At 45.8% G+C, this 17,059-nt stretch overlaps 1 protein-coding gene across 7 annotated transcripts in view; it reads left to right on the plus strand.

Annotated features, from left to right (window-relative positions):
• CLTCL1 (clathrin heavy chain like 1) overlaps positions 1-17,059 on the plus strand; it is a 120,858-nt gene that overhangs the window by 77,176 nt on the left and 26,623 nt on the right. For 6 of the 7 annotated variants that reach the window (XM_058431368.1, XM_032138574.2, XM_058431370.1 and 3 more), the window contains 8 exons: positions 486-611; positions 1,204-1,346; positions 1,688-1,922; positions 3,290-3,412; positions 7,057-7,202; positions 12,667-12,850; positions 14,061-14,253; positions 14,853-15,010. In XM_058431368.1, coding sequence (XP_058287351.1) covers positions 486-611; positions 1,204-1,346; positions 1,688-1,922; positions 3,290-3,412; positions 7,057-7,202; positions 12,667-12,850; positions 14,061-14,253; positions 14,853-15,010 — 1,308 coding nt within the window. The remainder of the gene's footprint in view (positions 1-485; positions 612-1,203; positions 1,347-1,687; positions 1,923-3,289; positions 3,413-7,056; positions 7,203-12,666; positions 12,851-14,060; positions 14,254-14,852; positions 15,011-17,059) is intronic. The other variant, XM_058431371.1, reaches the window with a different exon arrangement.

Here is a 17,059-nt window from a genome sequence, read left to right on the forward strand (position 1 = left end):
TTCAAAATGTGATCTAGGCATGGGACCACACGAGGGGAGGAATGATTGTGGTGGCCTGTGGCTGTCCTAACCAAGTGCCATCATCATCTGGGAATGGTGGCGGGGTATGTTTCCATGGCCTGCGGCTGCGTGTCTGAAAAGGCAGCCCTTACCACAGGTGTGCTGTTCTTGAGAATGGCCTGGTTTCTGTTGGGTTTGCACATAATGAGCTGCTTGTCTTAAATGAAAAGATATTTTTGTCCAGATTTGGAATGTTAATGCCAAATGTAGCAGTCTTTAACCAAATACTATTATCTTTCTTTCACTTATTTCCCAAAGCAAACGCCATACCACAAAACGACAGCCTATTTAGAGCAGTCTCATTCTGAGTCTCCTATGTGTCACTCTGCTGCAGAGACAGTGCCGTCCCATGTGTGCAATGAGTCCAAGGTCTGGCTGTCTGGTTTCTCCACTCCCTGACTTGTTCTGTGCATTCTAATCCTCAGGAGGCCAAGCTCACAGACCAGCTTCCCCTCATCATCGTGTGTGATCGTTTTGGCTTTGTCCATGACCTTGTCCTGTATTTATACCGCAACAACCTGCAGAGGTACATTGAGATCTACGTGCAGAAGGTACTGCTGGCTCCCTGGAATGACACCCAGCTGCCTCTGGGCCCCAGTCAGTGGCAGTCTTCCCCTCAGAGGCTGCCTGTAACACCTGACATTTCAGAGACTTTATCATTTTGAAGGGTGGTGGGTTCGTGTGCTCAGACTGCCAGAGTAGAAGACCACAGTCCAGGAGGCTGAAACAACACACATTTATTTCTCACAGTTTTGGAAGCTGGAAGTCCATGATCAGGGTGCCGGCAGGGCTGGTTTCTGGTGAAGGCTGTCACCCAGGCTTGCAGACAGCCTCCTGGCTGTGCCCTCACAGGGCCTTTCCTCTGTGCATGTGCACTCCTGGTGCCTCTTCCTCTTCTTAGAAGGACACTAGTCCTATTACATTAGGGCCCCAACCTTGACATTGATTACCTTCTTAAACACCCTCTTTCCAAATAGAATCCCACTAGGGTTTAGGACATCAGCAGGTGAATTTTGGTGGGACACAGTGCAGTGCTAAACAGGAGCCCTTTCAGGGTTTTGCCCAAACTGTCCACGTCGTAGGAGGCTTCTAACAGTAACTTGTGTCTGCAGCATTGAAGTTACTTGATCTTGACTACCCTAGGTCAACCCTAGCCGGACCCCAGCTGTGATTGGAGGGCTGCTTGATGTGGATTGTTCTGAGGAAGTGATTAAACACTTAATCATGGCAGTGAGAGGACAGTTCTCTACTGATGAGTTGGTGGCTGAAGTAGAAAAAAGAAATAGGTAAGGTGTCCTTACTTGGTGTTTTCTCTTACCCCTGGATTCTAGTGTCTGTTGTTGTTTCTGTCTAATTCTCCAGGACTGTCTCTGTGCTGGTCGTTCATGTACACATCTTAGATTAGCAATGAGTTACTTGCTATTGGTACTGTGAAGACCTTGGGGGAAAACCTAACAGTAGAAATCAGTTTGGAAACCAGGTCCATCTTGGTCCCTAGAGCAACCTGAAGTTAATGGACTCCGAGATTTTTTGTTTGTTTCAGGAAACATCTGTCAGAGCCCTGGAGTTGCCCTCAAGACTTCCAATGGTAGCCTTGAGACTTTACGGCACCTTCCTTCTTTCAAAGGCTCAAGCTGCTGCTTCCCTGGCTGGAGTCCCGGATTCAGGAAGGCTGTGAGGAGCCTGCCACTCACAATGCACTGGCTAAAATCTACATCGACAGCAACAGCAGCCCCGAGTGCTTCCTGAGAGAGAATGCCTACTATGACAGCAGGGTTGTGGGCCACTACTGTGAGAAGCGAGACCCCCATCTGGCCTGTGTAGCCTATGAGCGGGGACAGTGTGACCTTGAGCTCATCAAGGTGGGTAGCAGATGTGCTAAGCTGCCCATGTAACCCTGGCCTCCCAGGGAAGCTTTCAAAAGTGTGCCTGTGGGGAGCTGATCAGGGCTTTCTGTGCACCTGGAGATGGCAGGTCATGAGATTATTTCCTTGCGATTCTCACAGCTTTTGGGAACTTGCTCATGTGATTTGTACACATTGTACCTGTAGACCAGTTGGCCCTGAACCTGACTTACCATCCCTCTGCTTACAGTCCTTACTGTTACCTGGTAATTTGAGGGCAGAATTGAACTCCTTGGCCTGACTCGTGAGCTTCTCTGTGGACTGCCAGCTTCCCCAACTCCCCAACTTGATCAGCCACCCATCTTGCCACCCCACCTGGAGAGGCCTGCAGTTCCCTGGGTGCCTCATGTCCCGAGTGCCCTTGTACTTCATGCCCCCTTTTTGGGGTAACCCTCTACACAAGCCCTTCCCCATCACCTGACCGATGAGTTCTTGCTGGCCCCTCCTTGAGACATCTGCCCTGGTCTTTTGCCTGCATCTGCCCAGGCTTGGATCCACATATAATTACATGTTTAGGTTGAATTGTATGAACTGTTCCTACCTAATCATTTGATCTAAAAATCCAGACATGAACAGGGCACCTATGAGGTTGGTGCCACACCAGCCTGCTTGGGCTTTTCCCGCGATACACAGGCAGACTGTGCTGCATCCGCAAACACGTGTGCACGCCGCTCAGCCTTGTGCCTGGCATCTGGCATTCAACAGATCTGATCCTCACCAGGATTTAGCAAGTGCTGCACATGCTAGAACATTCCAGTGGACTGTTGGTGTTTTGGAGATCTGTTATAACATTCAGAAAAAGGTCTCCAGATCTGCCAGTGAAAGCACAGTTTACAGTTTTTAGGTCTTGAAACATTGCAGTGTTTGTGCTGTTTTATACCAGTTCTAGGCTGTTCTGATAACATTTTACAGATGGTTTAAAGCTAGCTACATATGAGTACTTAAATTTAACTAAATTAAAAATTACCAGTTTAGTTCCTGTCACGCACCACATTTCAAGGGCTCAGTAGCCTCCCATGGCTAGTGGCTGTATCAGACAGAATGGGAGACAGAGCATGTCCCTGAATGCAGGAAGTCCTACTGGCCAGAGATGTGGCACATCCCTGGGAGTTGTTGTAAACTTGGAAAGGGCATTTTGAGGTAGTTTGAGTCCATTGTTAACCCTGTAGGTTGCTGCTCATCCCATGTCAAAGCATAGCATCTTGTCTGGGCCCTGACTGTCCACCAAACTAATATCAGGCACACAGGGAACGAACTGGGGTGTGTCCTCCCAAGCAGCTTCTGCTGGTTGGCTGCTGTGTTACACACGAGTGTGCTCATTTCAGGTGTGCAATGAGAATTCTCTGTTCAAAAGCGAGGCCCGCTACCTGGTACGCAGAAAGGATCCGGAGCTCTGGGCTCATGTCCTTGAGGAGACCAACCCATCTAGGAGGCAGCTAATTGACCAGGTGAGGCACAGAGATGGGTATGTCTGCGCACCTGCATTTTGCCATCTAATCATCGTTGTAGCTCAAGTGACTGGTTTCATTTTTAATTTAAAACATCTTGGCCGAGTGCAGTGGCTCACGCCTGTAATCCCAGCAATCTGGGAGGCGGAGGTGGGTGGATCGCTTGAGGTCTCAGGAGTTCAAGACCAGCCTGGCCAACATGGTGAAACCCCATCTCTACTAAAAATACAAAAATTAGCCTGGCATGGTGGCACATGCCTGTAATCCCAGCTACTCGGGAGGCTGAGGCAGGAGAATCGCTTGAACCCAGGAGGTGGAGGTTGCAGTGAGCCGACATCGTGCCACTGCACTCCAGCCTGGGCGACAGACAGAGACTCCGTCTCAAAAAAATAAATAAATAGGCTAGGCATGGTGGCTTATGCCTGTAATCCTAGCACTTTGGGAGGCCGAGGCGGGTGGATCACTTGAGATCAGGAGTTCAAGACCAGCCTGGCCAACATAGTGAAACCCTATCTCTACTAAAAATACAAAAACACGCTGTGTGGCGCATGCCTGTAATCCCAGCTACTCAGGAGGCTGAGGCAGGAGAATCGCTTGAACCCAGGAGGTGGAGGTTGCAGGAAGCCGAAATCGCACGCCACTGCACTCCAGCCTGGGCAACTGGGTGAGACTCTGTCTCAAAAAAATAAAATAAATAAATAAAACATCTTAGCCCTTTGAACCTTCTCCCCTGCAGAAATAGCTTGCCTAAAAATAGCTTGATTCCCCAGGGTGAGCTGACTTGGAACTATTTACTGGCCAAGGGCATAGTGTTGGCCCTTGGATCCAAAGCAGGGATATGCAGCCCAGGAAGAGAGTACCTGGTGGCACGCCTGCATGCTGGGCCCAGCTCAGCCTTGTGGACAGAGGTGAAGTAGTTTTCAAGGCTGTCTCAGCTGACTTCCCATTGTTGAGGAACTCTTTATGCCCCTGTGACTATCCAGCACCTCCTTGGAGATGGGGCAGAGTGCTGGGGCCAGGAGTCATTATTGGGTGTGGCCTGGCAGGTGGGAGTCTGCCTTGGCCTCTGGGAGGGCTTCCCACAGCCCTGTGGAAGAGCCTCCCCTCCAGTCACAGCCTCACAGACATTCGCAGATAGTGCCTCTGCTGCCTTCAGCACTGTCCCTAGGTGCTGGGCAGACTGTTTAGGGGTGGGGCAAGAGCAGTGTTGGAACAAAACCCAAGAGCAGCAGTGTTGGAACAAAACCCTCGTCCAATAAGTGGCTTCAGCCCTGAGAATAGGACCAGTTAAAACTCCTACCTCCCTTGTACACATTGCCAACCTGCTGGACCGGTGCTTTCGAAAGGCTTGAGGGCTGGATTTGACCTTTATCTCTACTGAATTTTATCCTCTTGTTTTCTGTCCACTGTTTCCTCAAGCCTGTGCCACTACTTTTTTAAACTTTTTATTTTGAAATACTTTGAGATTTCTGGAAGGTCATGTTGTTTTGAATCTCTGTTTCAACTTTGGACTTACCCATCCAAATCTAATAAAAATATTAAACAACACAATATTCTACTAGGGATCTACATCCAGGTTGCCAGACATCAGACATTTCTCCAGGTATAGTCCAGCCACCTGGTATACCTTGAAGGTGACTTCATGTTGGCACTGGGGAAGGGCCACTTTAACACTGCACCATACCAGAGCCAGCGGGGGCCTCTTGTCTTCCTGTTTCTGGGGAGAGCTGCTGGTCTTTCATTATCTCTGCTGTAATTGGATATCTGTAGCCACCTCCTGGTGGGAAATTCAACTGCAATGCTCCTGTAATCCAGAGCACATAATAACAAAGGGAGGCTGCTTTTAGTGTCTGGAGTGGAACCTCATTATGAAGTTTACTGAGAGCAGTGTCCTGAGGCAACCTTAGGTGGGGCATCCTGTATTTACTCAAACAGACGGTAGAAATTTATTTTTGCCCTTAAAACAACCTGTGTGTATTTACTTAAGTTGCTCCAAGGTTTTCTTTCTTTCTTTTTTTTTTTTTTTTTCTTTTGTTGAGACGGAGTTTTGCTCTTCACCAGGCTGGAGTGCAATAGCGTGATCTCGGCTCACTGCAACCTCCGCCTCCCAGGTTCAAGTGATTCTCCTGCCTCAGCCTCCTGAGTAGCTGGGATTACAGGTGCCTGCCGCCACGCCTGGCTAATTTTTGTATTTTTAGTAGAGATAGGGTTTCACCTTGTTGGCCAGGCTGGTCTCGAACTCTTTATTTTATTTTATTTTATTTTTTTTTTTTTGAGACAGAGTCTCACTTTGTCGCCCAGGCTGGAGTACAGTGGTGCGATCTCGGCTCACTGCAAGCTCCGCCTCCCGGGTTCACACCATTCTTCTGCCTCAGCCTCCTGAGTAGCTGGGACTACAGGCACCCGCCACCATGCCCGGCTAATTTTTTGTATTTTTAGTAGAGCCGGGGTTTCACCGTGTTAGCCAGGATGGTCTCGATCTCCTGACCTCATGATCCGCCCGTCTTGGCCTCCCAAAGTGCTGGGATTACAGGCGTGAGACACCACGGCCGGCCTCCAAGGTTTTCAAGAATTGACAGTTAGATGTCACTGTAGGAAGTGTACCTTCTCCTTTGGATGGACTTGTGCTGTGTCCTGGTGCCCCTTTCCCTCAGGCATACCCTTTTGGTTCCTCAGCTGCTGGGAGAGCTCCTGTTCTCAAACTCTTCAGCCTCCTTGTTGTGGTTATTACAAACTCCACAGAGGTAGAACTTCTGCATCTTATGGTACCATTGAGTTCACAAAGACTAGCAGAAAGGTGGACTGGACTGACCTTGACCCTAGGTTCCTTTAAGGCCCTCAAGATTGCTAGGTGAAAGTTCATGGTCAGAGGGCTGTGTTAGCCATGAAAGACCTTCCAGAGATGTCTCTTCTGTCTCATTGATACACGGCTGTTGCCCACCCCTGAGGAGAACCAGAAACTTGGCAAAAATATTAGATCCTCGAAGTCACTGAAGGTGCCTGGTCCAAAGTGCAAAGAGAACAGTGCTGGCGTTCCAAATGGGAAATGTCACATGGGAAGTGTACTCTTTGGAAAACTATCTTTCCACCCTATTTGTAAGTGTTTTTATATGTGAGACACCTGTAATTGGAGGAGGAGTGGCACAGCCAGTCTTTTGTTGGTCGGAAATTTCCTTCAGATTGTGGTTCTGAGTGGCATCCAGTGTGAAGGCACGTGGCTCTGCAGCTCTGGCTGTGGACTGTGCCACAGCAGTGGCAGCGCTCTCTGCTAGTAAGAGGCTGCTGGAAGCCCCTGCAGTGTCTTCATTAGAGAAGTGGAGCCATATTTGCTATTAGTGGCTTTAAGAGACAAATCTAAAAGGAGACATTCATTTCAAAATGCCTAGTGCACTGGTCATTGGAGCAGAGTAAGAGTCTGTGTAGCACATTTGATATGAGAGAAAAACTAATTGTCAAAATAGAGCAAACTGAGAATTTCCTGAAATTAACTTTGAAAACCCTTCCTTTGTTACATTAAGAAGTCTCCCATTTTCTCTGTGTCTGTTCCAGACCATCTTGAAGGAGTCCTTCCCTTCTGTTTAGCTTCAAAGATACAGTCTTGAATTGACTTTAATCAAGTTCTTTCAATTGCTTTTTAAAACCAGGTGGTACAGACAGCATTGTCAGAAACACGAGATCCTGAAGAGATTTTGGTCACTGTCAAAGCCTTTATGACAGCCGACCTGCCTAATGAACTGATTGAACTGCTGGAGAAGATAGTTCTGGATAACTCTGTCTTCAGCAAGCACAGGTGAGGCTATGCCAGGAGCAGCTGTGGACACAGGCAGATTCAAACATCTGCTTGATACTCATCTTCTGTTACAATCTCGTACCGCTTCACCCATCCAGCCTGCCCATTGGCTGCTCCTCAGACATGCCAACCTTCTTACCACCTCCTCTATCTCAGTCTAGCCCTTCCCGTATTAGCTCCTGCCTGTCTCAGAGCCCAGCCTCAGTTTCACATTTTCCAGGAGCCTGCACTCCTCTTACTGCTCTGGCCCACACTGTCCTTTCACACAATGCCCAGAGAAGGCGAGCTGGCATTTTATGAAGGTCTCATGTGGCCTAAGGATGTGTTGAACTCTTCAAATCATGGTGAACAAAGCTTGGAAAAAGGTGACAGGAGAACTAGATCTGGTCATGTATCAGGGAAGACTTGCCAGAAGTATAATGTAGAAGCCAAATGAGCAGGAGCTGTGGCAGGGGCAGCCGCACGGGCCCGGCATCATAGAGGTGGGAGTGCGTGCTTCTGCATGGACTGGCACTTTAGAGGTGGAGTGCATGGTTCTTTTGCATGGGCAGGCACCATAGAGGTAAGAGTGCGTGCTTCCGCATGGGCCAGCCACCCAGGGTTCCTCTCCACTTCAAAATTCACCATCAGAGATTCTGTGTCAGATTTTAATCAACTCACATCATAAGTGCAGCTGTAAAGATTTAATTATGAGATTTATTTTGTAGGCCAGAAAGGCTGTCAAGGTCTGTAGTATTATAGAGAGGAATTTGTGTGTGTGTTTTTAAACTTGGAGATGCTATATGGTAATGGTATATGGAATGTGAAATTATATTTTAATGGAATCATAAACCCTGACTAATGACAGGATGCCAGGATTAAGGTGCCTGAGGTGGCTAGAATATTCTGTCTTGCTGTCTGATCAACTCCTTTGATAGTTGTTAGTTTGTGGGTACTTCCAGGCACTTAAACAGGTGGCTGTAGCTCTGCTGTCTTCTTAAACACTCGCTTCTCAAACATGCAGGTAACCTCAAGTTCGTGCTCTTCCTTCTGTGATGATTTCACCAGACAGTTTTATGTGTAGGTAAAAATAGCCTTGGCTGGGCATAGTGGCTCACGCCTGTAATCCCAGCACTTTGGGAGGCCAGGAGTTTGAGACAAGCCTGGCCAGCATGGGTGAAACCCTTTCTCTACTAAAAATAAAAATTTAGCCAGGCATGATGGCAGGTGCCTGTAATCCCAGCTACTCGGGAGGCTGAGGCAGGAGAATCGCTTGAGCCTGGGAGGTGGAGGTTGCAGTGAGCCGAGATGGCGCCACTATACTCTAGCCTGGGCGACAGAGTGAGACTCTGTCTCAAAAAAAAAAAAAAAAAAAAAAGCAAAATATATTATTTTTAGAGTATATACTTGGAAGAATATATTTATGACCTAATAAATTCTTAAGCCAGTCACAGAAACCAGAAACCATAAATAAACCTTTAGTGAAAAACCAGTAAGACTGTATTAAACTTAAGCACTTTATCATAAAGAAGATGGATGAATGAGAAGCTACAAATGGGGAGAAGATATTTGCAACACAACCAACAAAAAATTAGTAGGGAAAAGTTGTAATAAAAGAAAAACACAAGCAACCCAATGAGAAACCAAGCAGAATGCTTGAGCAGGCCCTCCCGTGAGAGGAAGGGCGGCTTGTGAACCTAAGGCAAGAATTCAGCCTCATCAGCCACCAAGGAGGCACAGAGTGAGGCCACAGTGCGTCATCCGATGCTTTGTTACTCCTGCCAGAGCAGCAGGAACCCCACTCTCCTCATCAGTGCTGATGAGGATGTTGAGCAGCTGGACCTCTTATGTGCCCCTGCTGGGAATGCGTGTTACATTTGGAAACAGTTTGGTGAAAAAAGATGCACACAGCCAGCAATTTCCTCTCTTCCTATGAGCCCTAAAGGAACTCAGCTCATTTGTATGAGGAGATGTGCAGGGATACTCAAGGCAAAGCTCTAAGAGCGATCCAGATAACCATCAATAAGTAGGTTGTAGTACAGTCATACAGTGGCATACCAGATAGCATTAGAAATGAACACTGTACAGCTGCATGGATGACTCTTAGCACCTAACTTTAAAATTCTTTTTTATAAAACCACCATACAGTAAAAATGACCTTCTGGAAGGGGATGGGGAATGCAGTGCTAGGAATTTTAACACAAGTGTAGATTTGTAGAATCATCACAGTCGGGATACAAACAATTCCATCAACCCTTTAACACTCCCTTGTGCTAGCTACCATGTATATTATACATTCCCCCAAACCTTAACCCCCAACCCTGGCTACCACCCGCCATACTAGTTTTGCATTTTCAAGAATGTCATGTAAATGGAATCACGTGGTATAGACTCCTTTGTGACAGGCTTCTTTCACCCAGGGTGACGACGCCTTTGAGATTCATCCAAGTTGGTGAGTGCATCGCATCAGCCTTACATTCTTTTTTGTCACTGAATGATATTCTGTTGTACGAATGTACCACAGTATCTCTTCACCCATCAAAGTACGTTTGGGTGGTTTTCAGTTTGAGGTGATTATGAATACATCTGCTGTGAACGTTTGTGTCCAGATTTTTGTTTAAACATACCCAATCACATGGTATATTTACTGTTTAAGAAACTGCCTAACTATTGTTTTCCAGAATGGCTGTGTCATTTTGCATTCCCACCAGCAATATGTGAGAGTTCCAGTCACTCTTCATCTTTAGCAGCACCTGGTATATTGGTATTTTTTATCTTAGCCAGTCTCATAAATGTATAGCAGTCTGCCATTGTGGTTTCAATTTGCATTGCCCTAGTGGCTAATGATGATGAACAACTTTTTATGTGCTCAGTTACCATCCGTAGATCCTCTTTGGTGAAGTGTCTCTTGAAATCTGTTGCCTGTTTTTTAATTGGGTTGTTTGGTTTTTTGTTGAGTTTTCAGAGTGCTTTGTATGTTCTGGATACAAGTCCTTTGTTGGATATGTGATTTCCATATGTTCTCTCATTCTGTAGATTTTCTTTTATTTTCTTAATAGTGTCATTAACAGAACAAAAGTTATAATTTTGATAAAGTCCAATTCATAAACTTTTCTTTTATGGACTGTGCTTTGGTGTTAAATCAAGAACTCTGTTAATACTCCTAGGTCACAGAGATTTTCTGTTATTTCCTTCTAAAAGTGTCATATTTTTTTCATTTTATATTTAGATTCATTATCCAATAAAGTGTGAAGTTTGGGTGAGGTTCAGCTTTTTGCATATGAATGTCCAGTTTATTCCAGCATTATTTGTTAAAAATACTCTTTCTCCATGGAATTGCTTTTGCATCTCTGTCAAAAATCAGTTGGCCAGATAGTGTAATTCTTCCACCTTTGTTCCTTTTTTCTTTCTTTCTTTTTTTTAAATAGGGTCTCCCTCTGTCACCCAGGCTGGAGTGCTGTGGCATGAACACGGCTCACTGCAGCCCCAACTTCCTAGGCTGAAGCAGTCCTCCCATCTCAGCCTCCTGAGTAGCTGCATGTGTGCACCACCAGGCCTGGCTAATTTTTTTTTTTTTTTTTTTTTTTGGTAGAGGCAGGATCTTGCCGTATTGCCCAGGCTAGTCTCAAACCCTTAGGCTCAAGCACTCCTCCCACCTTGGCCTCCCAAAGTGCTGGGATTACAGGTGTCAGCCACTATGCCTGGGCTCAACTTTATTCTTTTTCAAAATTGTTTTAGCTATTGTAGTTCCTTTGCCTATCTATATAAATTTCAGAATTAGCTTGTCTATATGTTCAAGAAAATCTGCTGGAACTGGAACTGCATGAAATCTATGGACCAATTTAGGGAGAATTGATATCTTTACTATGTTGATTCTATGAAAGTGATATGTCTCTCCATTTATTTAGATCTTTGATTTCTTTCAACAGCAGTTTATAGTTTTTGGCATATAGGTCATATGTAGATTTTATTATATTTATAATTATTTCATATTTTTGGAAGTATTTTAAATAGATTTTTGTTTACAGTTGTTCACTGAAAAACATTGTCAGTATATAGAAATACAATTGATTTTTGTATGTTGGCCTTGTATTCTACAACCTTGCTAAACTCATTTATTGGTGGTTTTTTTTTTTTTTTTTGGTAGATTTCTTCAGTTTTTTTTAATCAATCGTGTTGGCTGCAAATTGGGACAGTTTTTTTTTTGTTTTGTTTTTTGTTTTTTTTGAGATGGAGTCTCGCTCTGTCGCCCAGGCTGGAGTGCAGTGGTGCAATCTTGGCTCACTGCAACCTCTGCCTCCTGGGTTCATGCCATTCTCCTGCCTCAGCCTCCCCAGTAGCTGGGACTATAGGTGCCCGCCACCATGCCCAGCTAATTTTTTATATTTTTAGTAGAGACGGGGTTTACCATGTTAGCCAGGATGGTCTTGATCTCCTGACCTCGTGATCCGCCCGCCTCAGCCTCCCAAAGTGCTGGGATTACAGGTGTGAGCTACTGGGGACAGTTTTATTTCTTCCTAATCTAGTGCTGCCTGCGCTTTCTTTGTGATTCATTATAGAAAAGAAACTTTTTGTTTCTTTTGTTGCCTAAATGCCTGAACTAGAACCTCCAGCACAAATAGAAGTGTGGAGAGTGGACATCCCTGCCTTGTTCCTGATCCTCGGGGAAAGTGTCCAGACTCTGTTACTTATGATGTTAGCAGTGGGCTTTTTGTAGATGTACTTTCTCAGATTGAGGAAGTTTCCTTCTATTTCTAGTTGAGAGTTTTTCTCATTAATAGGTGTTAGATTTTGTCAGATGCTTTTTCTGAATCATTTGATAATGATGTAGTATTTCTTTTTTAGATTCTTGATATGTGGTGTGTTACACTGATTTTTTTCCACATTTTTGAATTGTATAAAAGTTTTGCAAGAATGCATCTATTATAATTAAAGCAAAAGAAAGTTCAAGAAATGCAAAGTGACCTGGTGTGGTGGCTCACACCTGTAATCCCAGCACTTTGTGGGGGCAGGGTGGGAGGATCACTTGAGGCCAGGAGTTTGAGACCAGCTGGGCAACATAGCAAGACCCCATATCGAAATTTTTTAAAAGTTAAAAAAAAATGCAAAGCTGCCTATATTGCTTAGAAATACAGTAGATGTGATAAAGCTATAATGAATCACAAAGAAAGCACAGGTAGGAAAATAGGTACCTCTACAGCAGAATCCAGAGGCTGGGCTCTAAAAAGCCACAGCAGCCCTCCCAGTGATTTGATTGGCACATTCTGATTCTCTTACCTGTGCTTTCCCAAGACTTTGCTATATTGTTTCTTTTTAGATCCCAAATACTTCACAAATACTCTGTTGTATTTACTTATCAGTTATGTATGTGTATATTAATTACCTTTTTGAAAAAACTGGGGGTCTGGGGATGCCTGACCTGCCAAAAAATGGTTTGTGCAGCCTTCATTCCTGGGATGCCGTGCTGACCACCCTCTCTCCTCAGGAATCTACAGAATCTGTTGATCCTGACTGCCATCAAGGCAAACTGCACACGGGTCATGGAGTATATCAGCCGCCTGGACAACTATGACGCACTGGATGTCGCAAGCATCGCTGTCAGCAGCGCACTGTATGAGGAGGCCTTCACCGTCTTCCACAAGTTTGATATGAATGCCTCAGCAATCCAGGTGGGCTGCTGAGTGCAAGCATGTTGGACCTAGCACCTTCTGCCATATCACGAGTGCGCCCTGCAAGCCCTTGTCCTCTCCAAGGGTGTCAGACCCTCTGGTTGTCCAGTGCATCTCTTCGTGCTCTTCTCTGCTCCTCACCAGCAACCCATCTTCCCAGCCTGCTGGCCCCTTGTCTTGACCTTCTCTGCAAGTGCTCCTTCCATTGGCTGTTAGTCTGCCCCTTCCCTATCACTCCCCAGCACTCCCTTGGACTTGGGTACCTGACCCAATGTCATTGGTCAGCCCTGGTGACACAAACGTTTGATTTTCAGAGGCACTCACATCTTACCCTCAGTGACAACCATTCCAGCCCTCTGCACCATGCTACTCACCCCCTATACTCCCCATTCCCCCATCTCCTCAGCAGGAGCTTTTCAGGATCCAAGGTCATGTTCCCAGAGCAGGCCCTCCAGCCCTCCCTGCCTGCCCCTCTGCCTCCCCAAGAACTCTTCTTCTTTAAACTGCATCCCTTTCTTTCCAGTCTATGAGCCTTTTCTGGTTTTATTTCCAAATCAGTTCTAAACCACAGGACATCTCACCTGAACTGCTGTCCTACCAATTATCTTTATATCCTTGCCTCTTCCTTTACCTTATTTCTATACCTGCTGTGAAACCCCCAATCCAGGAGCCCTTCTTTTGTGCCCCCTCATGGGCTCTGGCCTTGCTTTGAGACAGACCAGCTCATCATATTAGGGGGCAGCTGATGCTGCCACCACCTCCACTACTATATAGTGGTGGCCGTCACTGTCACGCAATCTCTGCCAGGCTGCTCAGCAAGCCTGTTTCTGCCTGGTGAGCAATCTTATTCCCCACAGCCATTCTTGTGAACTCTTTTACAGTTTCTATGCTCTGTTGCAGTCTTTCCTCCCAAGGTCAGGAGCAAGTCCCAGGTCCTACCCCCAGCCCAGAAAGCTTAACCTGGCTATCTCCATCTCTGTGCCACTTTGTTGGAGTGTCTCTTCTTTGTTCAGCATCCCCCTTCTCATATAATAGCTCTTGTCTCTTCCCTCAACCTATCCATCTGAGAAATACTTAGCACCTGATTGCTTCTGACTAAATTGAAATGGTCATGCAGCTTTAGGCAGAACAGGGAACCAAACAAAAATGTGTCTGTTTTTTGGAGCTGACGAGGTGTTGCAGAGAATGGAAGTCCTCTCATAACCCCTAGGTCCTGATTGAGCACATTGGAAACCTGGACCGGGCATATGAGTTTGCAGAGAGATGCAATGAGCCTGCTGTGTGGAGTCAGCTGGCCCAAGCCCAGCTCCAGAAAGATTTGGTGAAGGAAGCCATCGACTCCTATATCAGAGGGGATGACCCTTCCTCTTACCTGGAAGTTGTTCAGGCAGCCAGCAGGAGCAGTAAGTGAATCCCCTCTCCCTAGGGCTCTGCACCTCACTGATGCAAAACCTGGCTGAAGCAAGAAGTTGAAGAGATTATCACAAATCTCTACGTATGATGTATCCAGAGATATCATCTACATGAAAGTTTCCCACAAGAGTCTGAGATAAACATTATTCTGTTATTGACACCGGCTCTTTAGTTGACTATTGCCCTCCTTTACAAGATGAGGTCATTTAAGCACACTAGATATGTCAATATCGCCACTGTAGTAATTTTAGTCAGTGACAGGCCCACAATTCCCAGGGATCTTCTGGTGTTTCAAGTTGATTGTGGCACCGACCTCTCTGATGTCCAGAACAAGCATTCCGTCTCCTGGCAAAGTCTTTTCTAAGGGAGGTGGCCTGAGTGTGGCTCTGCCCCTCCCCTCCTCCCTTCTGAGCTACGGATCTGCTTAGTGAGCGTAATTAAGACCTCCTAGAGATTATCTGGAGTCTGAGTTCCCAGTGAGACATAACAGGAGGGTAAATGTGTCTGGCTGAGGACAGAATGGGAGGAATTGAGCCCTTGTTTAAAATTATTAGCTCTGGGTTAACCTATCTTTGTTTTCTGTCTTTAGACAACTGGGAGGATCTAGTTAAATTTCTGCAGATGGCCAGGAAAAGGGGCCATGAGTCCTATATAGAGACTGAACTTATTTTTGCCTTGGCTAAAACCAGCCGTCTTTCTGAGCTAGAAGATTTTATTAATGGACCCAACAATGCCCACATCCAGCAGGTAGGCCATGCCCCCTGGGGGCTGTGCACTGCCAGTCAGATTTAGGTCCAGGGACGTTCCTCAGAGCAGCAGTCCCGAGCTTTTTTGGCACCAGGGACTGGTTTCGTCAAAGACAGTTTTTCCACAGACAGGTCGGGGGTGGTTTGGGGATGATTCAAGTGCATTACATTTATTGTCCACTTTATTTCTACTGTTACCGTATTGTAATATATAATGAAATAATTCTACAACTCACCATAATGCAGACTCAGTGGGAGCCCTGAGTTTATTTTCCTGCAACTAGATGGTCCCATCTGGGGATGATGGAGACAGTGACAGATCAGCAGGCATTAGGTTTTCATAAGAAGCGTGCAACGTAGATCCCTTTCACGTGCTGTTCACAATAGGGTTTGTGCTCTGTGAGAATCTAATGCCGCTGCTGATCTAACAGGAGGCGGAGCTCAGGCAGTAATGCAAGCAATGAGGAGCAGCTGTAAATACAGATGAAGCTTCACTCGCTTGCCCGCTGCTCACCTCCTGCTATGATGCCCAATTCCTAACAGGCCACAGACCAGCAGTGGTCCGTGGCGTGGGGGTTGGGGACCGCTGCCTTAGTGTGATGCTGATAAAGATCGTGAGAAGCAAGCCACACGAGGAAGTAAGTAAACTATTGCTATTATTGGTATGGAAATTGAGACCCATGGAATTTTAACATGCCCTTGGCTGTACACATCAGAATAATTCTCCTAGAAGAGATGTGAAGACTTACATCCAGGTGTTCTGTTTACTACAAGAAAACAAAATTAATTGAGTCAGAGTTAATAATCTGGATGCATAAAATATATATTGAAAATTAGTAGGCCGGGCATGGTGGCTCATGCCTGTAATCCCAGCACTTTGGGAGGATGAGGTGGGTGGATCACCTGTGGTCAGGAATTTGAGACCAACCTGGTCAATATGGCAAAACCCCGTCTCTACTAAAAATACCAAAATTATCCAGGCCTGGTGGCACACGCCTGTAGTCCCAGCTACTCAGAAGGCTGAGGCAGGAGAATTGCTTGAATCCGGGAGGTGGAGGTTGCAGTGAGCCGAGATAGCACCACTACACTCCAGCCTGGGTGACAGAGCGAGACTCCGTCTCAAAAAAAAAAAAAAAAAAATTAGTAGTTTATGTCATCAAAAATCAGATAACATAATGGGGAAGAAAACATTCCTTTTTTAATAGGAATAAAGCCAAAATGTTTAAGTAAACCTTAACCGTAAATAAAAGATCTAAATAATTGTGGAGTCTGCCATGTAGATAAAATGTTACCCTTGGAAAATGTGATGCAGAGATATGAAGAGATAATGGAATGTATTATAACTCTATATTAATTACAAGTGCACTCTTCTTGGAGGAATGCATGCAATTTATTGAAATGAATAGCAACAAAGTGGGCCGGACGCAGTGGCTCATGCCTGTAATCCCAGCACTTTGGGAGGCCGAGGTGGGAGAATCGCTTGGGCACAGGAGTTCAAGACCAGCCTGGGCAACATAATGAGACCCCCATCTCTAAAAAGGAAAAAGATAAAAAAATAACAAAATGAACTTTGAGCTTTTTATTTCAAAATAAGTTCCAAGTAGTTGTTGGGGCTGGGCACGGTGGCTCACACCTCTAATCCCAACTCTGGGAGATAGAGGTGGAAAGATCACTTGAGCCCAGGAGTTCAAGACCAGCCTGGACAACATAGTGAGACCCCCATCTCTATTAAAAAAACTAAAAAATATTAGCCGAGTGTGTGGCATGCACTTGTAATCACAGCTACTTGGAAGGCTGAAGTGGGAAGATCACTTGAGCCCAGGAGGTCAAGGCTGCAGTGAGCTGTGATTGGGGCACTGCACTCCAGCCTAGGCAACAGAGGGAGACCCTGTCTTTAAAAAACAAACAAATAACAAAAAGAAAACAAAGGGGTGAAGGGCCTGTAATCCCAGCACTTTGGGAGGCCAAGGCAAGTGGATCACTTGAGGTCAGGAGTTCAAGACCAGCTCAGGCAAAATGGAGAAACCCCATCTCTACCAAAAATACAAAA

Source organism: Hylobates moloch, unplaced genomic scaffold (genome assembly GCF_009828535.3).
Source record: "Hylobates moloch isolate HMO894 unplaced genomic scaffold, HMol_V3 SCAFFOLD_19, whole genome shotgun sequence".
NCBI classification, from domain to species: Eukaryota; Metazoa; Chordata; class Mammalia; order Primates; family Hylobatidae; genus Hylobates; species Hylobates moloch.